This window comes from Suncus etruscus, chromosome 3 (genome assembly GCF_024139225.1).
Source record: "Suncus etruscus isolate mSunEtr1 chromosome 3, mSunEtr1.pri.cur, whole genome shotgun sequence".
In the NCBI taxonomy this organism is placed as follows: domain Eukaryota; kingdom Metazoa; phylum Chordata; class Mammalia; order Eulipotyphla; family Soricidae; genus Suncus; species Suncus etruscus.
In genome coordinates this window covers 77,591,728-77,619,300 of record NC_064850.1, presented here as the reverse complement: position 1 = coordinate 77,619,300, position 27,573 = coordinate 77,591,728, and the positions used below count along the sequence as shown (strand labels likewise).

The window sequence follows — 27,573 nt, the reverse complement described above, 5'->3', positions numbered from 1 at the left end:
GCAATGGGTTTACTAAGACAATATATTATAAGGTTTATTTTTTATCCTATCAAGTTGTCTGAAAAATGATTACTTATATGAGTAATATAAATAATGAGTTAAATTCTGTTCTCCCAAAATTTATATATTGAAGAATTAGCCTCCAATGCTTTAGAACATGACCTTATTTGGAAAGATGGCCATTGCAGATGTAAAAATTAAAAATGAAATCATCAGGATGGACTAATTCAATATGACCAGCAGCTAATAAAAAGTGAGAGAGGGACTTGGGACACAGGCACATCCCAAGAAGAGAGTATGAAAAAAGAAACAGTTATGTCCTCAAGTCAGAGAATGTTAACATTGCTATCGTACAACAGAATTATCACTGCCCTCAGAAGGTACCTTACCAGTATCAGATCCTGAACTTCCATGACTGTGAGGCAACACATTCCTTCTTTATTTTTACAGGAAAGACGGAAGGAAGGAAGGAAGGAAGGAAGGAAGGAAGGAAGGAAGGAAGGAAGGAAGGAAGGAAGGAAGGAAGGAAGGAAGGAAGGAAGGAAGGAAAGGAGGGAGGGAGGGAGGGAAGGAAGGAGGGAGGAAGGACGGAGGGAGGGAGGGAAGGAAGGAGGGAGGGAGGAAGGGAGGGAGGGGAGAGGGAGGGGGAGGGAGGGAGAAAGGAAGGGAGGAAGGAAGGAAGTGAGGGAGGGGGAGAGTGGGAGGGAGGGGGAGGGAGGGAGGTAGGAGGTAGGGAGGGAGGAGGGAGGGAATGAAGGAGGAAGGGAGGGGGAGGGAAGGGGAGGGAGGGAGGAAGGGAGGGTGGGAGGGAGGGGGATGGAGGGGGAGGGAGGGAGGAAGGGAGGGCGGGAGGAAGGGGGAGGGAGGGGGAGGGAGAGAGGAAGGGAGGGGGAGGGTGGGAGGGAGTGGGAGGGAGGGAAGGAGGAGGGAGGGGGAGGGAGGGAGGAAGGGAGGGTGGGAGGGGGGAGGGAGGGAGGAAGGGAGGGAGGGAGGAGGGAAGGTGGGAGGGGGGAGGGAGGGAGGGCGGGAGGGGGGAGGGAGAGCGGGAGGGGGAGGGAGGAAGGGAGGGCGGGAGGGGGAGGGAGGAAGGGAGGGCGGGAGGGGGGAGGGAGGGAGGGAGGGGGGAGGGGGGAGGGAGGGAGGGAGGGAGGGAGGGGGGAGGGAGGGAGGGAGAGGGCGGGCGGGAGGGGGGGAGGGAGGAAGGGAGGGCGGGAGGGGGGGAGGGAGGAAGGGAGGGCGGGAGGGGGGGAGGGAGGGAGGGAGAGGGAGGGCGGGAGGGCGGGAGGGAGGGGGTGGGAGGGAGGAAGGGAGGGCGGGAGGGAGGGAGGGAGGGCGGGAGGGCGGGAGGGAGGGGGAGGGAGGGAGGAAGGGAGGGGGAGGAAGGGAGGAAGGAAGGAAGGAAGGAAGGAAGGAAGGAAGGAAGGAAGGAAGGAAGGAAGGAAGGAAGGAAGGAAGGAAGGAAGGAAGGAAGGAAGGAAGGAAGGAAGGAAGGTTCCTATTTTTTCTTTTCTCTCTTTAAAGTTTTTGTTATTTGGGGGCCACACCCAACAGTGCTCAGTGGTTACTCTTGGTTCTGTGCTAAGAAATCACTCCTGGCAGGTTGGGAGGACCCTATGGAATACTGGAAATCAAACCCTGGTCAGTCCTGGGCCAGCCTCATGCAAGGCAAATGTGTGCTGTTCTATCTCACTGGCCCCCAGTTTTTATTATTTTTGTAAGTTTAAGGTTTTTTAGTTTTTTTGTAAAACTAGAGGTTTTACAAAACTCTAGAGATTTTGAGGAGACTAGAGGTTCTGGAGAATAAATGGGTCAGTTGTGTGCAACACAAGCCCTTGATCTGCTAGACTACCTCTCTGACCCAAGTTGAAGTTGTTAAGAAGTGTTTTTTTTTTTTTTTTTTTGTCTTTAGCAACCTTGATTTCTGACTCAGCTAAAATGCTGGATGGGAACAGAATCAAAACCACTGTGTTTTTCTACCAATATAAATTGGTAAGCAGGAAACAGAGCACAAAGAATGAGGTGCCATGGTCATCACTGCAAATGATTCACTAAGTAGTAAGTACATCCTGAAAGTGATGTGCCATATATGTAGGCTCAGAGAGAGTCAAAAGTCATGAGAAATGAAATAGGACTTTTGTATCTTTTCCATGATTCTCACTTTTTATTTGTATTCTTTTTATAATATCTTTATTTAAGCACCACGATTACAAAAATGTTTGTAGTTGGGTTTCAGTCATAAAAGTACACCAGTGCAACCTTCCCACCACCAATGGCCCCATCTTCCTCTTCCCACACCCCCTGCAGTATTCGAGACAGGCATTCTATTTCTCTCACTCACTACCATTGTCATGATAGTTGTTAGTGTAGTTATTTCTCTAACTGCACTCACCACTCTTTGGGGTAAGCTTCATATCATAGGCTGGTCCTTCCAACTCTCATCTCTATTGTCTCTGTGTATTATTACAATAATGTCTTTTATTTTTCTTAAATCCCTCAGATGAGTAAGACTATTCTGTATCTTTCTTCTTCTGATTGATTTCACTCAGCATAATAATTTCCATGTACATCCATGTATAGGAAAATTCCATGACTTCATTTTTCCTGATGGCTGCATAATATTTCATTTGTGTATATGTACCACAGCTTCTTTAGCCACTCAACTACTGTCAGGCACCTGGGTTGTTTCCAGATTCTGGCTATGTAAATAGTGCTACCACGAATATAGGCATGCAGAGGGCATTTTTTGTACTGTGCTTTTGTGTTCCTAGGGTATATCCCTAGGAGTCGTATTGCTGGATCATATGGGATCCATATGGATCATTCAAGTTCCAGTTTTTGAGGAATATTCATATTGTTTTCCAGAAAGGCTGAACTAGATGGTATTTCCATCAGCAGTGAATAAGAGTTCCCTTTTCCCCACATCCTGCCAGCACTGATTGTTTTTGTTCTTTTATGATTCTCACTTCTAAGATTTTTTGTGAGAAGGACTATCCCCTGGCCATTCTATTGATAAGACCTCTTAAATTTGTTTCCTTAGAGAAATGTAAGGAGAAAGAAAAAAGAAAGATATAAAACTAAGAGAAAACAGACTTCTCCAGAGAGAAAACCCCAAAAGTACACACCACAAGTTGAGACATTGCCAATCTCCAAAGTGGAAAGAGTTCTTTGAGTATGTTAACCAAGGTTAATTTGGTTACCAGTAGGATTTCTTCCAAACCTCCCTGGCCTATGGAAAAATCTGAACATTGCCACCAGAAAAAGGCTTGGGTTCTTGAAGGCCTTTCCATATTCTTAATGGGATATTTAGTTTCTCTAGAAGTTTCTGCCTCCCTGAAGGGGTCTACCTTTCAGGTTGGAACCTCATTTCTGCATTAGGAGGCATTAGGAGGCAATCCCATTTTCTCCATTTCCACGGAGTTCAGTATTTACATTTCAAAGGAGTGTGATCCTCAAGAATAAGGTCACTTTTTTGTTTTGTTTTGTTTTAGACCATACCCGGTGAACACTCAGGGGTTACTTCTGGCTATGCGCTCAGAAATTGCTCTTGATTTGGAGGACCATATGGGATGCTGGGGGATCAAACCATGGTTCGTCCTAGGCTAGCGCCAGCAAGGCAGCGCCACTGTTCCGGCCCTAAGGTCACTTTTTAATGCACAATTTCTCAAAATCACATTTTTCATGACTTCATGTTCTGAGCAAAACACTGCAAGTCCATTATTTATATTTATAAGTAGATCTTTCAGTAAATCATGAACATAGATTCCATGTATTATTTATGAGGTATATTACAATCAATATGAGAGAAAATGGGTTCTGCTTATAAGTAGGAACTAACTTCACAATCATCTGTTAAAGGCAATGGTTTTCATTCCCCTAAAACCAGTGTTTTCTTTTCTCTGAAGAGCATGCTGTGCATATTATAAGAGGAACAATTCTTTTTTCCCTCAATGTTCCTACTTGGAGAAATTAATCAGATCATCAGGTAAATTAAAAACCATGACACAACTGAGGAATTATGTAATAACAAAAGACCACTGAAAAGGGGCCAGAGAGATAGCATGAAGGTAAGGCATTTGCCTTGCATGCAGAATGACGGCAGTTTGAATTCCAGCATCCCATATGGTCCCCCAAGCCTGCCAGGAGCAATTTCTGAGCGTAGAGCCAGGAGGAACCCCTGAGCGCTGCTGGATGTGACCCAAAACAAAACAAAACAAAACAAAAAAAGATCAGGAATATTATGCAGCCGTCAGGAGAGATGAAGTCATGAAATTTTCCTATACATGGATGTACACGGAATCTATTATGCTGAGTGAAATAAGTCAGAGAGAGAAAGATGCAGAATGGTCTCACTCATCTATGGTTTTTAAGAAAAATGAAAGACATTCTTGCAATAATAATTTTCAGACACAAAGGAGAAAAGAGCTGGAAGTTCCAGCTCACCTCATGAAGCTCACCACAAACAGGGATGAGTTTAGTTAGAGAAATAACTATGTTTTGAACTATCCTAATAAAGAGAATGTACGAGGGATATAGAAAGCCTGTCTAGAGTACAGGCAGGGGTTGGGTAGGGAGGAAAGAGATTTAGGACATTGGTGATGGGAATGTTGCACTGGTGATGGGTGGTGTTCTTTACATGACTGAAACCCAAGCACAATTATGTATGTAATAACGTTGTTTAAATTTAAAAAAATCTTAAAAAAAAAAAGATCACTGAAAAGATGAGGAATTCTCTTTCCCAATTTTCTTTAGACTCTGCCTCAGCTCTTCATCAGTCTTTCCAGTGATGAATACTTTGTAAAGCTAGCCATTCCATTTATGGACTGCTGGATAAGCAGCTCTAACTATAAATATGTGGGCCCTGTTTTCTCGATGATCTCAGCACCCAGCTATAGTTCTCTGGATAAGACTGATTAGAAGAAAACAAAGTAGATTGCATTGTTTGCATAGTTAAATGGACTTGCTTTCCTAATTGATTTATTTAAATCAAAGAAGAAATAAAAAGTATATATAAGGTTCATGACACAACTATGTAACCAGCATTTGAACAAGCCTTTTCTAGAACTATGTCTTCTAGAACTGTCTAGAACTGTGCTAATAAATTAATGGCAGCAGGAAGTCAAAGATACCATCCTATTCCCAAAGAGTTTAAAAATATATCTTCCATGATCAGCTATATAAAACAAGGTATATATGAAACACAGCATATACACAAAGCCAAAATTATTCTGAGATGAGGTTTGAAGTATACATAGGGTGATCATAAAAATATGAAGGAATTTTAAGTATATAGGACAATATTTTTTAATAATAGAACAAGATAAAAGAAAAATCTTTTTGATTTTTAATTGTTGCTCCAAAACCCACAAGGTGAGATTGGTTGGGTTCCTAATATTAATTTAAAAAGAAAATATTTTGGGTATGCAAAAGGAAACTTGAAATCAAATCAAGTCCAATGTGAGCAGTGATTTAAAAAAACACCACCATAACATAGAGTAATCTACTGAGAAACTGAACTCTATCTTAAACTTGAGGGAATTTTTCCAACCGAATAAACAATGTGCATTTTCTCTTTCAAAAAATATGTTAATAAATATTGGTAAGGAGCTCTTCTCTATTTTGTCACCTATAATAACCCAGGTATGCACAATTGAAAAGCTTTAATCTAACTGTTCAGAGATTAATAAGTGTGTATTCTCTTTTTTACACATACAAATGCCCTTTTCTTTCTTCCCAGAGATCATGTAGCCTTTTCAGAGAAGTACTTAGCCACCTGATTAATTACTGGACCTCTATGTAAATTACTGTCAAGATTGAGATGATCATTTTATCACTTGTTCAGCTAGATAAACATTTACAGTTTAACATTTCTGACAAAGCAATTTGTATGTCCCTATAATACAAATGAAGGTACATTAAGGCTATGGTAAGTCTTTAATAATAGGAGCCCCAAATAATTTGCTAACTACAGACACTTCCCTAAGCAATTACAATATGCTTGGTGTTAATTTAGGAAGGAATTCCAAACAAGGCATTTAAAACCTAATAAGATGCCATTAAATAAAGGGAGACAAGGGCTGGGGGAGGAAAGAAAAGAAAACCCTAAGGCTTGAACTAGGAGAAATGATTCTCAGAGCTACTGACCCTTGCAAGATCCACACTTCCCCTGAATTTCTAGGCACAAAGCAAATTTCTAATTGAAGGTGATTATCTAGTTTCTACATCCCAAATTGCATTTATTTCTTGTATTGAGTCACATCAATAGCTAATTATATAGGGCATTTGTCAGTTCAAAAGTCCATGGAATGAAGCAGTACATAGCCACCAAATGTGATATCTTTTGTAATAGCAGCCTGCCTCTGGAACTCATCCACAGGGATGGTTGTGCCAAACTACATAATGCCAATCAGATAGAAATAAATTTGACAAATTGACAGTGAGAAAAATGATAGGGTTTGCTCTTGAGTTCCCTGAGATGTGAATGTACATATATATGACTGCTATATTAAGAGAATTTCACAGGGGCTGGAGAGATAGCATGGAGGTAAGGCATTTGCCTTTCATGCAGAAGGAATGTGGTTCGAATCCCAGCATCTCATATGGTCCCCCGTGCCTGCTGGGGGCGATTTCTGACCGTAGAGCCAGGAGTAACCCCTGAGCACTGCTGAGTGTGATCCAAAAACCATAAGAGAGAGAGAGAGAGAGAGAGAGAGAGAGAGAGAGAGAGAGAGAAAGAGAGAGAGAGAGAGACTTTCACCATGAGATTCTTTTGAAGAGCAATATAAAATTATAAAAACTAATAAGTAAATGCTAAAAAGTTGTATGTAATTCCATGAATTTGACTTAAGAATTATGTGTCTCAAGGCCGGAGAGATAGCATGGAGGTAAGGTGTTTGCCTTGCATGCAGAAGGATGGTGGTTCGAATCTCAGCACCCCATATGGTCCCCCGAGCCTGCCAGGAGCGATTTCTGAGCATAAAACCAGCAGTAACTCCTGAGCACTGCCAGCTGTGACCCCCTCACCCCATAAAAAAAAACCCAAAAAAAAGAATTATATGTCCATATTTAAAAAATGCTCATTATCACTAATCATTAGGGAAATTCAAATCAAGACAACAATGAGGTATCATCTTATACCAGTTAGGTTGATACATATAAAATTTATTGGGAACAATTTGTGTTGGCAGGGATATGGTGAGGTACTCTCATCCACTGCTGGTGGGAATGTCACCTGGACGAACACCTATGGAAAACAGTATGGAAGTTTCTCAGTAAACTCAGAATAGAACTGCCATATAATCCAGGAATCCTGCTTTGGGGTATCTATCCCCAGAACAACAACAACAACAACAACAACAAAACTGATATGCACACTTCTATGCATTGCAGCACTCGGTACAGTAGCTAAGAATTGGAATCAACTTTGATGTCCAACAAAGGACAAGTGGATCATGAAGATGTGGTACATATATAGAATGAAATACTACATAGCTGTAAGGAATGAGGCTATCATGCAATTTGCTGCAACATGGATGGAACTGGAAGATATTATTTACATACAGTAAGCTAGAAGAAGGATAAATACAAGATAATATTACTTTCATGTGGTATTAAAATAACTGCACAAAAAAGATAAAATAACTGCACCAAAAAAATGCAGTGGCAGCTGGAGGGTTAGCATGGATGTAAGGTGTTTGCCTTGCATGCAGAAGGACGGTGGTTTGAATACCGGCATCTCATATGGTTCCCCTAGCTGGCCAGGAATGATTTCTGAGTGTAGAACTAGGAGTAACCCCTGAACACTGCCAGGTGTGACCCAAAAACAAAAACAAAAAAAATGCAGTGGCTTAAATGGGGGTTGTCAATTATACCTTAGGCCCCAGAAAATAGTGAGGATAAAGAAAGAAATGGAGTAGGGGAATAGAAAGACACATATAAACTGACAGGAGATGGGGCAAAGTGGTCTCAGGTAGATTGGTACTACTAATTTAAGAAAAGACAGAACTGAATATTCAAGCCAGAGTCAACAACAATACAATCATGAAAACCAAACTTTAACAACCAAACATAAAAAGTACCTGTTATGGTGTCAGACTGGGGTGGAGGGTGGTGGCATGGTATGGGCTCTGGGAATATTGGTAAAGAGAGGTTGACACTGGTGATGGGACTGATCCTGAAACATGGTATAGCTAAACCCAACTATGAATATCTTTGTAAATCACAATGGCTTAAATAAAAATAAAAAAAAAAGAATTATTCACCCAAGGTGAATAACTTGATCAAGGCACATAAGAAAAAGACCTCTGTGGCACACCGTGTCTCCATAAAATATGATTCCCATAGTTAACTTAATTAAGATTAACATACAAGTCATCAAAAAGATACACTGAAAGTAGGCAAAAAGCAATTGATCAAAGAAACACAAGGAAAAATAAAAGCAGTATTTGCTCAGTCACTCATAATAGATTGGAAAGGGTATAGTATTCATACTCAAACTTTTAGCATTGATTACCAAAATGGCATGTGTCCAAATGATTTTCAAAAGGCAATACATAACCTGTTTTCTTAGAAATGTTTTATGGACAATGTAAGGTGATTCACAAGGGAGAAAAAAAAGGAAGCAATTCTAATCACATGCATTAGACACATATTAAAGAGGTACACTTTGATGAAATATTCATCTTGGGAATCCAACTTGTTATTTTCCATGGATTCAACAGAATGCTTTCACCCAGGCTAAATTTTTTATTCCTAGTGAAACATATCAGAAAGAATAATGCACAGAAATAATATACAGTACAACTATGCTCCAGATAGTTCACTGAACGTGACTATCATCACTGAAGAAGCAACTCTATTCTTACCTCAAGGGTCATGTTGACAGTACTAATGGCCACTTTAATTTCTCCATCTGACAGTTCTTTGATATCCTTCAGCATTGCCTGTTCAATACTTAAGCCTGTAGAGGAGAGAGAAAAAAAAATTCCATGGTTGGGAAACTTTCTTTCTTGTGATAATATCAAGGGATTACTTAAAAAATACTTGAACAATGGGTCCAGAGCAGTGGCACAGCGATAGGGCATTTGCCTTGCATGCAGCTGACCTAGGACGGATCGCAGTTCAATCCCCTGCACATCCCATATGATCCCCCAAGCCAGGAGCAATTTCTGAGCTCAGAGCCAGGAGTAACCCTTAAGCATCACCGGGCATGGTCCAAAAACAAAAACAAAACAATTCTTGAATGGCGCTGCACAGCTAGCTCAAGTGATATAGCAAATTCCTAACATGTGAAAGGTTCTGGATATAATCTCTATAACTCCATGCACCTTTCCCCCACCCACCCACACTACTGTACCCCGCCAGACCAAGGCACAAAACTATAATGTTATCAAGAGTGATTCTGGGCTACCTAGAACACTGTAAAAAATTTACCTGTGCATTTCAGATTTTCCCAACTAATAACACTTTTATTCAAAATAATGCTCACATGTTTTTTGGGGGGATTTTTTGGGGTATTTTGGGGGGGGCACACCCGTTTGATGCTCAGGGGTTACTCCTGGCTAAGCGCTCAGAAATTGCTCCTGGCTTGGGGGGACCATATGGGATGCCGGGGGATTGAACCGCGGTCCTTCCTTGGCTAGCGCTTGCAAGGCAGACACCTTACCTGTAATGCCACCTCACCGGCCCCTAATGCTCACATGTTTTAAAATAAAAGTCACAATTGTAACTCTTTATCACTTTGGATCCTAGCCAGAAAGATAACTCACTTCATGTGAAGCAAAGGTAAGAGTCTATAGTAGCCAAAAATTTACCAAGATGTAGATGAAATGGGAAAATTCATAAAAGATTAAATGATATCCAGATATTAGAAAAGGGGTAAGGGAAGGAAGCAGACTTCTGGAACTACAGAGAAAGGACTGTAAGAAAGTTTTCATCAAATCAGGAAGAGGACAGGGAAAACATAATTCTTTCTTCTTTCCTTGACCTTCATGCCTACCACACCCCATTCCCCCTCCTCGAACATGTAGCTAACTCTTCCTGGACCAAATTCAGGCAGAAACTAGCAATCTTCAGATAGCCTAGATGATTAAGTATTTAGATTTAGCTTCTGAAGGCCCAGGATAGACAAGGACAGAGATGAATGGGGTTGGAGAGGGGACTGAATGTGGGGATAAAGCTAAACGAGAATAATATAAAAACTGGTCATGTAATCCTTAAATAAACCCAAAATTGCCTTGGAAATGCTTCTCAGTAAATTTGATAGTATTTTCTTGAAATTCTTATCATTGTGAATCTCAAAACTATCATAATTATCTTTGTAATAAATGCTATCAATAAAAAACCATGGACATACAAAGGCGCTAAAAGGAATAATCCAGAATGGTGAAATTATTTAAAAAAAAATCACATAGTTTTAGCCACTAGCTAAATTTACTTTTTACTAAAATTTATTACCAAAAAACAGGAAATGAATTGGCTTGACATTTAATTTCCATGGTGGGTTGTCACACTTGGTTGGGCCTAACTTCTTGAGATCTGTATTTCTGAGTCCAGTAAAGTACTTATGTCCTTACCAGTAGGTGCTTAGACATAAAAGACAGAATTATGTCGATCGCAGCCACAGGGGAAATAGATGGCTAATGAATGTTTTTTGGGTTCAAATACTTAAAGACTATCACATTGCAACATAAAAGCATTTATGGGATATATTCTAACATTAAAAGTTTGATGTGGGACCTCAGAGGCAGTACAGGAATGAAGATGCATGCATTTTTAATTCCTAGCACCACATATCATCCCTAGAGTACCACCAGCAGTCACTCATGAGCACAAAGCCAGTAAGATTCTTGGAGAACTATAGGTATGCTTTGAACTTCAAAACCCTTCCTCCTCTACGAGTTTGATCTTGTTTTAAGAATACATGATAAGAAAAAATGGGGGAGGAAGTGATAGTACAGAAGATATGGTATATTTGCCTTGCATATGTCCAGCCCACGTTCAATCCCATCTAATTCCCTGGAGCCTGCAAGGACTAATCCCTAAGTATAGACCTTGAGCATAAACCTTGAGCATAGCTGGGTGTGGACCCCACAAAAAAAATGTATGGCATGACTGCATAAACCATCCTGCAAGCACACATATGCATACGTTCACACTTTAACAAATGCAGCAGATATGTTCACTCCTGTCTACATTCATACATTGCCTCTTTTTCCTATCTCCATGTCCTCTGTGACACCAGCCACCCACAGCTCTTTTCATGTTGGTTTCTCAGGCTACCAAAGCCTCTGCTGTGGCAACTGCAGGCCCCTGATTTGAAGTAGTTATTTATCCTCTCTACTGGCAAATGCATACCAACTACCAGTATGACCCATCAGATGATGGAGATTTCTGGGATGTCAATATTTCTACTTTGGTTAATTTTAACCAATACCACCTTACAAAAGACTAAACAATCAGCTCCAGAGGTTAAAGTGGTAAAGTTCCAGCACCCTCACTGTACTCTCTGGCAGGCAAAATGCAAGGGACAGGTCACACTCTTCCCAGAAGCTTCCTGGTAGAAATAGGGCCTGGCTTCTCAGAGTTAATTGGTTGGAAAAAGCAATTCCTTCTCCTGGCAGTACTTTCTGAAATCACCTATTTTTCCTCAGAACTCTGAACCTGGAGATTCCAAGCTAAGAGAGAAAATCTTGCACCTTAACAATAGACTGTCTAGATTTCACTCCTAGCCTGACCACTTGCCAACTGTGTATATGATGATGGGCAAACAATAAAGGCTTTGAAGGTTTCATTGTTAGGAAAATTGGAGATAAGCCAAGCACCTGACTTTGGCTGACTTGGGGTTGAATCAGGAAGTTCATCAACAAAACCTCATACCATCAGACCTTATGGAGATTAAGTTATAGATTAAGATTATTGTTAGAGTTATAATAAAACAACTGATCCAGAAATATACATTCTTGAAAAAGTCTCAACTTTGAGAACAATTTTACCTGTATCACCCTTTTCACTCATTTCTTTCTGAAACTACTAGATTTATGAAACCCCATTGTGCTTAACATTGTTCCTACCACACTCTCAAAATAGAACCCTCTGAGCACAGGGATTCTGTGGAATGATACTTCTGTGAATTCATCACATACCCTAACATGACAGCCTCAGAGAACAGGCTGAAGTGATGTCTGTCTAGTTGCAGGTGAGCTAACAATATGTTCCTGATAATTTTCCAAAAGCACAAACAATAGAGAAGCAAGAAAGAATATACTCATATTTACCTTATGTCTCCAAGTAATATGCCCCAGCACAAGTAAGTCCTCCTCAGCAGTGGGGTAACAGTGCTTAGGACAAAGTCACTCACCCTGAGCCCCAAACTGGGTGTCCTGCAGGACATTAATAATTTCTTCTCTCGAAGGCAAAGTAGGAAATTTTTCCTCCAAGATAGAAATAATCTCCTCTTGCTTCTCTGAAATCTTCTCAGATTCCATGGTCATCCACTTGAAAAGGATGCTGCCTGAGAAATATGAAGGGTGGAGTAGCAAGTCAGAATAGGAGCCAAAGAATATTCATGTTTTCTGCCCCCTCCTCTACTTCACCTCCTACTTTCCTGTTGACACTAGATATCTCCACCATGTAGTATTTAAGAAACCATTTTTCAAAACCCTCAGAGTTTTGTCTGTCATATAGTTCTCTGGGGATCAATATCCTTATCATCACTGACTCTTGAATGAATATTCTGTGGCACAGTGTCTATAGAAAAGGAACAAAATACAGAGCTTTCTTCCACCCTCCACAAACAGAGAAAATGATAAGGTTGGTTTTTAAACATTTCAAATTGGACGCTAAATGTTACAGTAAATTTTCAATAGTAAATACCATTTTATGTTTCAATATTCCTCTTAAGAGACCAGAAAAAATGGGCTGAAGAGACAGTCTAGCAAGTAGGGTGCTTGCTTGCAAATAGACAACCACGGTTTGATCTCATCACCTCATATGTCTCTGAACCTGCCAGGAGTAATCCCTGAGTACAGAACCAGGAGTAAGTTCTGAGTACTACAGGTGTAGTCCAAAATATAAACAAACAAATCAGAGAAAAACTGCTGCCACTTAATCACTTTACTCAGAATTCCTTTTTTTTCTTATATTAATTATGCCTTTATTCAGATGTTAATTGAAGTAAGATAAGGAATCACAAGTTCCAGTCAAACCATAGGTTCCAATTCTGAAGTAAAAATATGCCACTCACCAGCTCCAGAAATTCCTATGTATAGTTTCAACTTGAAATGACAAGGTCACAATGGTCACCATCTCCTGTCCCTGGCCCTAAGCCTAGCTAGGTTAATGTGTAATCATAGGGAAAAGAGTTTTGCTTAATGAATGAATGATTAAACTTCATTTTAAAAATGAAAACTTATGACTAATCAAGATACCAACATCTCCCCAAGCTTTTAGTTTGACCTTGATAGCAGTCATTCTGAGCACAAAAACTAAAGGATAAAAGGTGTGAAGAATGTAAAAGAGAAATAGAGTGAGAAAGGGGAGGCTATGGTCATGTTTTTAGAACCTATCCTGAGAACTACAAAGCCTAGACATTACATCTACATGCACAGTAAACATCCTAAAAACACCACCCCAAACAAGTCAGTTGTCCTTTCTATTTCCATTTGCCCCCCTTCAGTACATGACCTTTATTTTTGATAGTTTAATTGTATTTATGTACTTAATTTTTTTCCTTTATCTATTTTCTCTGCTATTTTATTTTTGGCCACATCCAGCTGTGCTCAATGCTTAGTCCTGGCTCTGTACTCAGGGATTATTTCTGGTGGTGCTTAGAGGACCAGATATGGTGCCAAGTATCAAACCAGGGTCAGCTACATGCAAATCAAAAATCTTATCTACCCTCCATATAGTGGGTTGAGTACTTATTTGCGTTGCACACAGATGACTGATTTCTACCACATTTTGTCCATCATGATTAGAAATAATCCCTGAGTAGAGCCAAATAAAAACAAAATAAAACTAGTTTTACTCCAACTGTCTCTTTGCTCAATAAAAAAATTATACTGATTTCCACAACTTATAACTTCTTATAACTTATGCTGGAATTAATACATAAATTGATTAATCATCATAGAAAATAAACATTGTCAAATATATATTTTGTTTGTTTCTGCACACACACACACACACACACACACACACACACACACACGCATACACACATACCCATGGCACTCAGGGGTTACTTCTGGCTTTGCAGTCAGAAACTGCTTCTGACAAGCTTGTAAGACCATATGGGATGCTAGAAATCAAACCCAGGTCCATCCTGGGTCAGCCGTGTACAAGGCAAATACTCTACAGCTAAGTTTATATTTTACTCCTTGCCAAATATATTTTAAGATTTTTTTATCCATTCCTTCAGCACTTAGCGAGCACCTATGACTGAGCAGATGTGGTACTTTATGCTAATGATTTAAAATTAAAATAGACAATAACTTTAGGGCTAAGAAATTAAGAAGGGTGCATATAGAATTAAATTATTTCAAGATTTATGAATTGAGAGGAAAGTTGCAAAGATCACCATATATGAGAGGCTTATGGTATGTTATTAGCCCTATACTACAAAATTAATAATTTTTAATATGTTTTATTATAGTTTAAAAACCATGGGTATAGTAGTGTTAAGGTTCTGAAGAAAAAAGTTGTTATATCTGATACCACTTAAGAGCTCACCACCCCCTCCACCTCTGGTGGAGCTTCTTCCTCTCCCCTCTCTTGTGCTGCTGGGTAAATTCATTTTTGTAATCCAAGACTAAGAGTTTATCTTATAAAAGTATAGTTTTATACTTACTAAATTATATTTTTAGAATAATTTGTAACTAACCAATGGGGAGAGAAATGTAATAATCAAAGTATTTTGGTTAATAGTAGTAAAGGAATGAGAAAAAAGTAACACAAGTAGAAACATATGATAAATTCAAACTTAAATACAGGGGCCAGAGGAATAGCACAGCGGTAGGGTATTTGTCTTGCATGCAGCCGATCCAGGACAGACAGTGGTTCAAATTCCAGCATCCCACATGGTCCCCCAAGTCAGGTATCGTTTCTGAGCACATAGCTAGGAGTAACCTCTGAGCCCCAAAACAAACAAACAAACAAAAAAAACCACCTTAAATATAAGAGCAATTATAGCCATGTAAGGAAAATAAATGTTTAGCGAGCACAGAATGAAAATGTTCTGGAGATCTATTGCATAACAACCTATCTTATATGCTTACCAGTCCTAAACTCTAGACTAAAATGACTAAGCTAGTAAACTTAATGTTATCTTGTTTACTTCTAAAACAGAAAGCGTGTATTTATATTATAAAGAAAAGGTGACCAAGCTTACTTTTAAAAGTCATAACAGCAGCATATTGCTTATAAGAATATAACTTACATGAACTAATTTTAAAGTATGAGGATAGTAAAAGAGAAAACATACTAATATCAAAAGAAGTAGGCAATATAACACGAAAATTTGCTTATGGTTAAGTCAAATATTTTCTTATTATCAAGAGGCCAATACTTAAGAAGATAATCCAATCACAATTTTGTATACCATAACATCTAGTGATGTAATATCCAAATATATGAAGGAAATTGGCAAGACTGGATGGAGACAACTACATATTAGGAATTGTTTTAATGTGAACTCTGATGGAAAATCCAGAATCTCATACATGCAAGATACTGACCCTATCAATTAGTCATATTTCCATGCATATAGTATGAAATGTTAGCACATATCTCCTAGCCACTCTATAAACAAACAGAAAAAACACATGCATAGTATAAAAAAGTATTGTGGTAACAAACGTGTTATTGACATATATTGCTCATTTTTATCAATAACAACAATTCAAAAATTATTTTTTATTAAAAATGAGACATTTACAAAGATAAAATAAAGGCATAATCCTCAAAAATTCCAAAGAATAGCAATCATAAAGCTATGATCTGTAGCCATCATAAAAATAGTCTGAAAATCAATGATAAAAACAAGAAAAGACCTAATTTAAACAAGGAGCTCTTTCTTTGAAAGAATAAATAAGATAAATAAACCCTCAGTTACACTAATAAGGGGAAAAAGAAAGAAAACCCAAACAGATCATGAATAAAAGAGGCAAAATCACAACAGACACCTCAAAATTCAAAAGATTGTAAGAGGATTACTATGAACTACTCTGTATCACCAGGCTGGAGACCCTAGATGAAATGCATGAATTTTGAGAAACATATAAGCTTACAAGACTGAGTAAGGAGGAAGTAGAAAACCTGAAGAGACCAATCTCAAAGTTAAGGCAATTAAAACTCTCCCCAAGAATAAAAGTCCAGGTCCAGATGGGCTTACTAGTTAATTGGAAGAGTTCTACCAACTCTTCAAAGAGAAATACTCAATATTTGTCTCACTTTTACAAAACATAAAATAAACAGAGTCCTTGCCAACAGCTTCTAAGAAGAAACATTACCCTAATACTGAAAGCAGACAGAGATCTTGCTAAAAAAGAACTCTAGAGATGGGTATCCCTGATGAACACTGAAGTAAAAATCCTCAACAAAATCTTAGCAAATCAAACACAATTTATATTAAAAAGGATATTAAAAAGAACCATATATTATGATCAAGTATAATTCATCCTAAGCTTCAACAGAGCATCAAAGCAATTAATATAATATGCCAGATAAACAAAAGGAAAGACCAAAAGCATTGGTTACATTCATTCTGAAAAATCTATTGATATAATTCAACATCCATTTATGATAAAAAAAAAAAAGTCAACAAAATAGGAACAAAAGGAATCTTCAAGATATTTACAACTGGGCCCGGAGAGATAGCACAGCGGTGTTTGCCTTGCAAGCAGCCGATCCAGGACCAAAGGTGGTTGGTTCGAATCCCAGTGTCCCATATGGTCCCCTGTGCCTGCCAGGAGCTATTTCTGAGCAGATAGCCAGGAGTCACCCCTGAGCAATGCCAGGTGTGGCCCAAAAACCAAAAAAAAAAAAAAAAAAAAAAGATATTTACAATAAACAGGAAAGTTCTGAAATCCTTCCCCTTGTGATCAGATAAAAATGAAGAATGTTCAGTTTTACCATAACTATTTAACCTAGTTTTGAAAATCCTTGCCATAACCATCAGATAATAAAAACTCTCAATAGATGGAAATGGAAGAAACTTTTCTCAATATAGTCAAGGCCATATACCACAAGACAATGGCAAATATTATTCTCAATGAAGATAACTAAAAGCATTTCCTCTAAAATCTGGTACAAGACAAGGCTACCCTCTCTCACCAGTCCTATTCAGTATAGTGCTGGAAGTTCTTGCCATTGTGATTAGGCAAGAAAAAGATATCAAGGGCATCAAGATAGAAAAAGAAGAAGTCATGCTCTCACTGTTTGCAGATGACATGATAATATATTATATTTAGAAAACGCTAAAGACTCTACCAAAAAGCTTATAGAAATAGAGTCATATAGCAAAGTGGCAGGCTACAAAATTAACACACAAAAACAAATGGCCAAAAGACACATTAAAAAAATGTTCCAAAACACAAATCATCAGGAAGATGCAAATCAAAACAACCATGAGTTACAATCTCACACCACAGAGACTGGCACACATTACAAAGAATGAGAAAAATAAGTGCTCTTTGAGGTATTTAGAATATATACCACATTTACATATAGTACTCCATGAACAGATACAAGGGTCGAAAATGTAGGAACTCCAAACACCGTAGATGCCAGCATATAATGAGAAGTGTTCAAGTGAAGTGGAAGGGGTCCTCTGGAGATGAAATGGTAGCATGCAACAGTCCACATTTGGGAGGGTGAGAAGAAGGGCCACAAAGCTTGAGTCAGTAGGAGTGTTGGTTGTAGTTTCTTGCCTAGCCACGAGATGTGGGGCTGAGAGTGTATTCTTTTGCTTTGGAAGCTGGGTGATGGTGTATTGGGGCAGGAGGTTGGTCTTTGTACCTAATGGGTTAAGAACTAAAGGTAAAGAGAGTTAAATAGGGAAGGATAATGGATCAGGATTGGGGGATGAGAGGATAGAAGGATTTCTGAAGGGAGGAGGAGGAATAATATATAAAAGGGGCTAAATACACCTTGGGCATGGATTGCTTACACTTTAGATTTGGCAATCAAAGGGGAGTCCACTGTCTACAAACTCATGCCCACATAAAAACAAACATTAGTGATCTATTCCTAGGTTGTTGTTGGAGGCTTACCCTCATAGGCTGAGTCTGAGCTCTTAAGAAATAATTGAGTTAAGAAAAGATAAGTAATTGGCTGATATATGAATTAGGAGAGACAGGAGAGGAAAACAAAAGAGAAAAGAGAAAAGAAAAGAAAAATAAGTAAATGCTGTGAAAATAAAAAAAAAAAGATTGAACTGGTGATCGGTGTTGGAGGGCTTTCCACTTTCAAGGCTTTTCCTCACTGATGGGGGTGAGCTTTGCTAAATAAGGGTTTTAGAGTTACATAGTGGCTGGCACACTTGCTTTGCATGTAGCTAATCCTGATTTGACTCCCTACATGGCATCTGGTCCATTGAACCCCTCTGGGAAAATTCCTAAACACAGCCAGTTTAAGACCTGAACACTGGCAATGTGGCACAAAGCACACACACACACACACACACACGCACACGCACACGCACACACACACACATATATACACCCCTAAATATATCAATCAAGCAGAAACAGGAGAATAATCCTTAATTTAAAAAAGAGCATGCATATACTCATATAGAGAAAACGATGTATTTAATTGTGAAGTATTGAAAACTTTCCATTTCAAATCAGGAATGAGACAAGAATGCCTGTTATGAAGCCTGAACTGTGAATCCAAAGAAGAGAAGCTTGCAAAGGAAGAAAACTAGATGTTTTCAGTTGAGAACATTAGAATTTGGAATACTAATGTTCAAAGAGACTGAGATGCTAGAACTATCCATAAACATGCAAATCAGCCAACTACTGGCCCCTGGTACCTTCAGTCCTGATGGGGGTACTGCTTCCCTCTCTCAGAGAACTCAAGAGAAGAGTCCTCGGAAGTTACTTGAAGATTGTTAGATGGTCTGGAAAATCACAGAGAGGCCTCCTCAATCGTGTGCTCTCCAATCTACCCCTTCTTACACTGTTTTCAAATAAACTGCTTTTGTTTGAAGCCAACAAAGAAAAGCAAATATTAAAAACTCTTTTTCCTCATAGATGATACATGGCTATGTGAACGTGAAATCTTCAATGAACTACGTACAGATCAGATTCAAATTATAAGTACATTTAGCAAGATTTAAATACAATATAAAAATCTGTTTTTCTATAGTCACAATTAGAAAATAAAATGTAAAAAAAAAAACCTTTTAAACTTTAATAGCATCAAAACATAAAACAGGAGGAAATTCCGCCAAAAACATGTGTGGCTGACAGACAAACCAAGAATCTCATCTCTTTAATTCAGAGATCTTTATCTGCATCTTCCCTTATTTTCTCTTCACTGCAGCTGTTTCACTATTTAAGAGTACAATATTTATGTACAGTGTTAGTTGGGTATATAATGGGGCACCTTGGTGGCACAGAGATCAAAACAGCAATGCCACTAGGATCACTTTCAAGAGGTGGGACTAGCACTTTACAGCTGAGTCACATCCCAAGCTCTCATTGTGTAACCTAATACTGTAATATGCTAAATAAAAAAAGAAATGTTAAGGGGCTGGAGCAGTAGTGCAAAGGTAGGTTGTTTGCCTTGCACTAGGACGGACTGTGGTTTGATCCCCCAGCATCCCATATGATTCCCCTAGCCAGGAGTGATTTCTGAGCACAGTGCCAGGAGTAACCCCTGGGTGTCACCGTGTATAGCCCAAAAATCAAAAACAAAAACAAATGTTGAGAAATTAATTTAACAACTGCTGAATGAAACAGAGACCTGCAAAATAATTTAATGAAAAGAGACTCCTGCTGTGACTGATGACTAAGTGTGATTTGACATTAAAAGGAGATGAATTGTTCAGAGAAATAATACAGTGGGTAAGGTGCTTGCTTTGCAGAGGGCCTAGGTTCAATTCTTGGCACTATATATGATTCCCAAAACACTGCCTAGAGTGATCCCTGAGCACAGTGCTAGGAGTAAATCCTGAGCATAGCCAAGTGGTCTAAACTCCAATCCCCTTTCAGAGAAAGAAAATGAAAGAAAAAAGAAAAAGAAGAAAAAGAAGAAAGAAAGAAAGAAAGAAAGAAAGAAAGAAAGAAAGAAAGAAAGAAAGAAAGAAAGAAAGAAAGAAAGAAAGAAAGAAAGAAAGAAAGAAAGAAAGAGAGAAAGAGAGAAAGAGAGAAAGAGAGAAAGAGAGAGAGAGAGAGAAAGAAAGAAAGAAAGAAAGAAAGAAAGAAAGAAAGAAAGAAAGAAAGAAAGAAAGAAAGAAAGAAAGAAAGAAAGAAAGAGAAAGAGAGAAAGAGAGAGAGAAAGAGAGAAAGAAAGAAAGAAAGAAAGAAAGAAAGAAAGAAAGAAAGAAAGAAAGAAAGAGAGAGAGAAAGAAAGAAAGAAAGAAAGAAAGAGAGAGAGAGAGAGAGAAAGAAAGAAAGAAAGAAAGAGAGAGAGAGAGAGAGAAAGAAAGAAAGAAAGAAAGAAAGAAAGAAAGAAAGAAAGAAAGAAAGAAAGAAGAAAGAAAGAAAGAAAGAAAGAAAGAAAGAAAGAAAGAAAGAAAGAAAGAAAGAAAGAAAGAAAGAAAGAAAGAAAGAAAGAAAGAAAGGAAGGAAGGAAGGAAGGAAGGAAGGAAGGAAGGAAGGAAGGAAGGAAGGAAGGAAGAAATAGAAGAAAGAAAAAGGAAGAAATAGAAAGAAGAGAGAAAAATAAAGAAAGAAGAAAAAGAAAAAAGGGAAGGAAGGGTGAGAGGAAGGAAGAAAGTAGGAAGAATGATATGGAGGTGGCATGAAATGATTCTTAAAAAATGTTCACTTACAGTTTTTACTGTACTAGGCACGCTATAGCCCACTTCAATCTAAAGTACTTATGTATAGCACATGTTTCTGCTTTGAATTAAAGATCCATTTAGTTCCATATTTAATGTATCAGAGACAGAGCCATAGTATAGCAAGTAAGTTGCTTACCTTTCATACAGCCTGAGTACTATACTTGGCACTGTATATGGTGCTCAAACACCATCAGGAGTGATCCCTAAGCACAAAACCAGGAATAAACCCTAACCACAGTCAGATGTGCCCCAAAACCCAAATTAAAAAAATCAATATATCATTATCAGTCAAATGCACTTCTTAGCAAAATCAAACCATTTTTTGAAGTAAAATTGACTTAACTATCAGCAAATTCTAAAGAACTAAAAATATTAAATAAATAACTCCATATATATTTAAAGCATTCCAGCTATTAGGCCAGCAAAGAAAGCAATTATTGCAAAAAACATTAACAAACATTTTATTATATTAGAAAAATGAGTCGACCCAAATATTTTTTGTTGGGAAAAATGGAAAAGTGCAGGTCCTCTTGCCAAAAGCAATCGCAGTACATTAATATTAAACATGATCTAATGAAGTCAGAAGTTATTTGGGGAAAACATGTACTGCTCTAAAGGCATATTCTGCATGATCAATTCTTAGTAAAAATAAAAGATTCAAATTGCTTTCCTTGTTTCACCTGGGATTTATTTTTCTTATACTAACATTTTAAAATTAAATAACTAACAATAAAAAAAAAGGGAGGGAAAGGATGAATTGGAAAAAAAGGGCAAGAAGAAAGAAAATCTAATTTAACTCACATTTTGCCTGAAAGGTGATTAAAGAAACAGGCTATTCAAGTGTAGAGTAATACTGTAAATTTAAAAACAATGATTACCTTCATGTGTCACAAGAAATAATTTTATACAAGAATTACTACACAAGAAATAATTTATGGTTGAGAAACTGTTCTGATTTTTTATCTAGTAGAGAAAAATAATTTCTTTTTGCTGAACTCAATGCAAGCCTTCTCTGAGCAAAAGAGTAGCATGCAGTCTACTTGTTTTTGAACTTTATGAGACTCAAAGGAGACAGATGATTCACTCTTTGGACAAGGGGGGGTGGGAGGGAGAAAAAGAAAGGAAAACTGGCCCTGCTCCCTTCCTATCTGATCTCCTTATAAGGAGCTTTTTGAAGCTGTTAGTTCAGGCCACTAAAATAGCAAGCGCTGTAAATTTTCTTTTTTTCTTAATTAAAGTTCAAATAAAACTACCAACAAACAAAAAAAAAAAAAAAGAAGAAGAAGAAGAAATGTATTTCTAAAAAAAACTCTGGGCATAGTTTCTTCACATTCTAAACTGAGAACAATTGCTATTTTGTTTTTCATTATTTGTGGGTTCTGTCAAGTTCTTACACAAATAAAAGTGAAAAGCCTTTCAGAGTCTAACCAAACACTGGTTTTAAGCTATTATGACTGTAATGGGGCTTTGGATAGCCTTAAGTTATAGCTTTCAGCTAGACTGGAAATGCTAACAAAATCTTGGAAGCATATAGTAGAATAGTTAGGAGAGGAAAATAAAAAAGAATAGACTGGGCCAGAGAGATAACATGTAGGGCTTTTGCCTTTCACACAGAGGATCCAGGATAGATGGTGGTTCAAATCCTGGCATCCCATATGGTCCCCCATGCCTGCCAGGGGCAATTTCTGAGTGCAGAGCCATGAGTAACCCCTAAACACTGATGGGTGTGACCCCCCCCAAAAAAAGAAGAAAGTTTTTATTTTACTTATTTTTATTTATTTATTTATTTATTTATTTATTTATTTATTTATTTATTTTTGGATTTTGGGCCACACCTGGTGATGCTCCTGGCTCTGCGCTCAGAAATCACTCCTGGCTTGGGGGACCATATGGGATGCTGGGGATCAAACCGAGGTCCATCCTGGTACAGCCACCTGCAAGGCAAATGCCCTACCACTGTGCCACCACTCCAGCCAAGGAAAGGTTTTATAAAAAGAGGAAGAACCAAAACAAAACAGAAAGGGGAGAGAAAAGAAAAAATATTTCTAAAAAACAAGGTCATTTATGATCTCACCTGAATGAGCACATTTTCTCAGATAAGTAATGTTTTATGCAAACAATTAGAAAGTAATCTACATAAGTAGATCTGAATCTTCCCAGATGAAAGTGAGGCTAATGATCTGTATCTTGACATTTCCGGGTTTCAGTTCTGCCTTATTAAAAGATAACAGCAAGACATAACTATTGTAGAAGTATTAACTTAAGAAAATGCAAATGATGTTGATTTCACTAAATCTCTTACTAGCCTGAACACAAGTTCACCGTGACAGTCACCTGTTGACATTTATCTGTAACTGCCCTGGCAGGGTCTGAAGAACATAGTGATGGAAAGAAATAGCAGACTGTTTATTCACTAGAAACAGGATACCTACTTTTAATTGGTATAATTTTTTACAAACATTCATAATACTCAGGTTCTACCTCACCATTTGAATATAATATTATCCTATAATATATGGAATTTTGTTATACAGCTATAGCAAACTACAAGACTTTGTACAAATGAGTAAAAAAACTATTAAAATATTCATTTCTTGTACTTCCAGAAAAAACATGAGCATAAGTGAGAATAAAAATGAGGCAGAGGGGGCTAGAGCGATAGAACAGTGGTAGAGCATTTGCTTTGCACGCGATGACCCAGGATGGACCTATTTCAATCCCCCTACGTCCTATATGGTCCCCCAAGCCAAGAGCAATTTCTTTTTTTTTTTTTTTTGGTTTTTTGGGCCACACCCATTTGATGCTCAGGGGTTACTCCTGGATAAACACTCAGAAATTGCCCCTGGCTTGGGGGGACCATATGGGACGCCGGGGGATTGAACTTCGGTCCTTCCTTGGCTAGCACTTGCAAGGCAGACACCTTACCTCTAGCGCCACCTCACCGGCTCCCCAGGAGCAATTTCTGAGTGCTTAGCCAGGAGTAATCCCTGAGCATCACCAGGTGTGGCCCAAAAACCAAATATATATATGTGTGTGTGTGTGTAAGGAGGCAGTAAATAAGGTTACTAGACTAAAGGTAGAACAGATAAATAATTTTATACACTGAGGAATGGGTAGTTTCTTGACATACCATGCCAATTCCTGTAAGAATTACTTTTTTGTTTGCATAAGTCAGAGGTTGTCTGCAGCAGTATGAGATATCTATTCAAGAACACTAACAAGGGTTGGGGGGACTGGAAATTTTTTTTGTTCTTAAACTGAGAAACTGGTATTATGATAATTTTAATAATGTTATGAATATCAAGTCACTTATATATTAATCATTTTTGTTATTTTGGTTTGGGGCATACTCAATGGTGCTCAAGGCTTACTCCTGACTCTGTACTCTGGAAGATATTCCTGATGGGCTCATGAATTATATAGGATGCTGGGACTTGAACCCTGGTTGGTACCTGCAAGGCAAGCACTCTACCTGCTATACTATTGCTCTCACTCCTTCTATCCTTTCATTGGTTCTTGTAAGCTATTCAAAGTTTTAAACAGGGAGGCTGGAGAGATAGCACAGTGGTAGAGCATTTGCTCTGCATGCAGCCAATCGGGATGGACAATTGTTCAAATTCCAGCACCCCATATGGCCCCCTGTATCTTCCAGGAGTAAGTTCTGAGTGCAGAGCCAGGAGTAATCTCTGAGCACCACCAGGTGTGACCCCAAAACCAAAGTTTTAAACGGCACCTGCTTTCTATGTCTCCACCTGTATTATTCTGTGTGTTTATCCACCACTTCAAGAGCACACAAGTAGGATAAGCAAAACTGGCCTCTTTACAGCAAGGGCAAAGAGTGATGGAGGACAGGACAGCTCACTGCAGAGAAATAGGTTTAATACAGGCTGTCTTAGGTGGTGTTGCAAGATGAAAAGACCTCAGCCCTAACCCACCACATGCTAGAAACTGATGCAAAGAACACAGAGGTTTCTTTCTAGCAAATTCGCTTCTCAAAACTGGGTCCTTGAAGCATCTTCTGGTCAAGAAATGGAGAGTGGAATTGTGAGTTCAAAAAAGAGAGAGGAGAAAACAATGGCCTTATATTGCCTAGGCTTAGCTTGAAGGTCCAAAAATAGCAGCATCCTCACCGTGACTCTATCAACCTGACTCAATGCCTTTTCCACATGCTTTTATCTTCCCTGAGCTATTTTTCCCCTGCTTTCTTAGTCACATATGTTTTTGCAAACCAGTTAAAATACCTGGGGAAAAAAAGACAGAACAACTACAACAACAACAAAACAAAAATATAAAAAAATATAAAGACCTATTTAAGAAAATACAACATTTAAGCACAAATTGTGCTCATAGGAATAAAATGTCATCTTATTACAGATATATATCATAGAAAATAGGCAAAATATCAACTTACAGGGGTAGAAGAATCATAAAGAAAGCAGAGAAATGCAGAGTGAAAATGAGAATGCTTGTTAATTTAGTATGGAAGAAAGTATAATGATGCAAAGGGCAACAAGTGGTCATCTTGTTCTATTTCATTACCTTAGCTACTGTTAAAAAAGTGTTCTTGTGTGATCATTTCATTTTGGGGCATATCCAGTGACACTCAGGTATTACTCCTGGCTCTTCACTAAGAAATTACTCCTAGCAAACTCAAGGGGACCATATGGGGTGATGGGAATTGAACCCAGGTCAGGATCAGCTGGGTGCACGGCAAACATCCTACCCACTATACTTTTGTTCCAGCCCAATTTCCTGAACTGTGTGTTTATATTTTATATTCATATTTTATATTCCTTCCTGGAACACATATTATACCATACAAAAGGGTTCAAATTATGTTTATAATAGCAATCAAAGGATAAAAATATAACTGAATGTTTAAAAACACTAAAGTGCACATTTCTAAAAATTAAGTTTAAAGGCAAAGTACACTTGGGGCCAGAGAGATAGCACAGCAGTAGGGCATTAGCCTTGCATGTAGTCGATCCAGGATGGACAGTGGTTCAAATCCCAGCATCCCATATGGTCTCCCATGCCTGCCAGGAGCTATTTCTGAGTGCAAAGCCAGGAGTAACCCCTGAGCACTGCCAGGTGTGACACAAAAAATAAATATATAAATTAACAATAAGGCAAAGTAAACTTAAAAGGATCAATGTCCAAACTGAACAATCAGAATGCAGGACCAGGCTAGAGAGGCAACATGCAGTAGAGCACCTGGTTTACATGTATGAGGCATTAGACGATCATTGGCATAAAAGCGGAGGCAGGATGTTAGAATGCTGGAATGGAATAGATATCACAGCATCACTGCATTAACTAAATGCAGTTATAAAACTAAAAAGTGTACATAAAATCTTGAAAAACTCATTTGATGCCAGTATTTACTATTGATCATCTACGAGGCAAACACTATTGTCAGTAGCAGAGACACCATAATAAAAGTGAGTAAAACACAAGGTCTTCTCTCTCATAGAATTTACATTCTAGAGTGAGAGAATCAAAGGGAGGAGACCAGTAATGCCAGAAAGGAAACTAGGTAGATAAAAGAGAAAAGAGTTTATAGCAGGGGTAGCGAACAAGTTCGACACAAAGAGCCAAAATTTTAAACTGTGAGAGTCAGAGAGCCACACCACACCGTGACCTGCCAAAACAGACACTCACACAAAAGCATATAATTTTAACAATAATATATTTAATACATATTTCATTTTGTCATTTTGAGTGAGGGTAAAAATCCTGTTTGCCACCCCTGGTATAAAAATCCTAAAGATCAAAAAGAGTCAGGCAGAGCTGAAAGCCTGCCAGTATCCCTTTGCCTGAAGAACACATAGATTTTGGACCAGACAGTGCTAAGAGTGTTAATCAAAAAGATGGAGCACTTGGATTTTGAGTGTAGTGGTTTTATTGGTTTATTTATTTTTATTTTGTGGCCACACCCAGCAATAATCAGTGGCTACTCCTGACCCAGCCTTCAGAAGTCATTGCTGGGTATTTTATAGGTAGGATCATTTTATAGGTAGGATTTAGTAAGGGAAATTTAGAAGGAATCAAGTTCTACTCCTAGATTGAGGCCCAAATAAAACTGTGTGTTATATATTGTCTTAGAACTGGGTTGTTTTTTCTATCTAATTTGAGATAGAGCATGGAGAAAAAACAACCCAGTATGGAGTATGAGTGTGCCATAATACTTTTAAATTGAATGGATAAGGAGATAACAAAAAAAACTATAAATAAATAGACACAAACTTCTGTACATTAAGGAATGCACTGATAATCACTGCATTATTGATTGTCAAGTATGAGAAGCACAGCACATAAAATGCAAGATTGAATATCTTGGCACATTTTGAAATCTACTTTTAGTACATTAGTATGTCTCAGTATCACATGTTACAAGATGTGGCCATGGAATTAAAGGCAAAAAATACCCAAATAAGAAGATGGTCTATGGGGCCGGAGAGATAGCATGGAGGTAAGGCGTTTGCCTTTCATGCAGGAGGTCATCAGTTCGAATCCCGGCGTCCTATATGGTCCCCCCGTGCCTGCCAGGAGCAATTTCTGAGCGT

At 38.4% G+C, this 27,573-nt stretch overlaps 1 protein-coding gene across 1 annotated transcript in view; it reads right to left on the bottom strand.

Moving 5' to 3' along the window:
* The window catches only part of PRUNE2 (prune homolog 2 with BCH domain), a 313,372-nt gene that overhangs the window by 218,070 nt on the left and 67,729 nt on the right, over positions 1-27,573 (bottom strand). Inside the window, exons 5-6 of the mRNA XM_049769754.1 lie at positions 12,356-12,508; positions 8,862-8,956 (exon numbers count right to left, since the gene is read on the bottom strand). Coding sequence (XP_049625711.1) covers positions 8,862-8,956; positions 12,356-12,508 — 248 coding nt within the window. The remainder of the gene's footprint in view (positions 1-8,861; positions 8,957-12,355; positions 12,509-27,573) is intronic.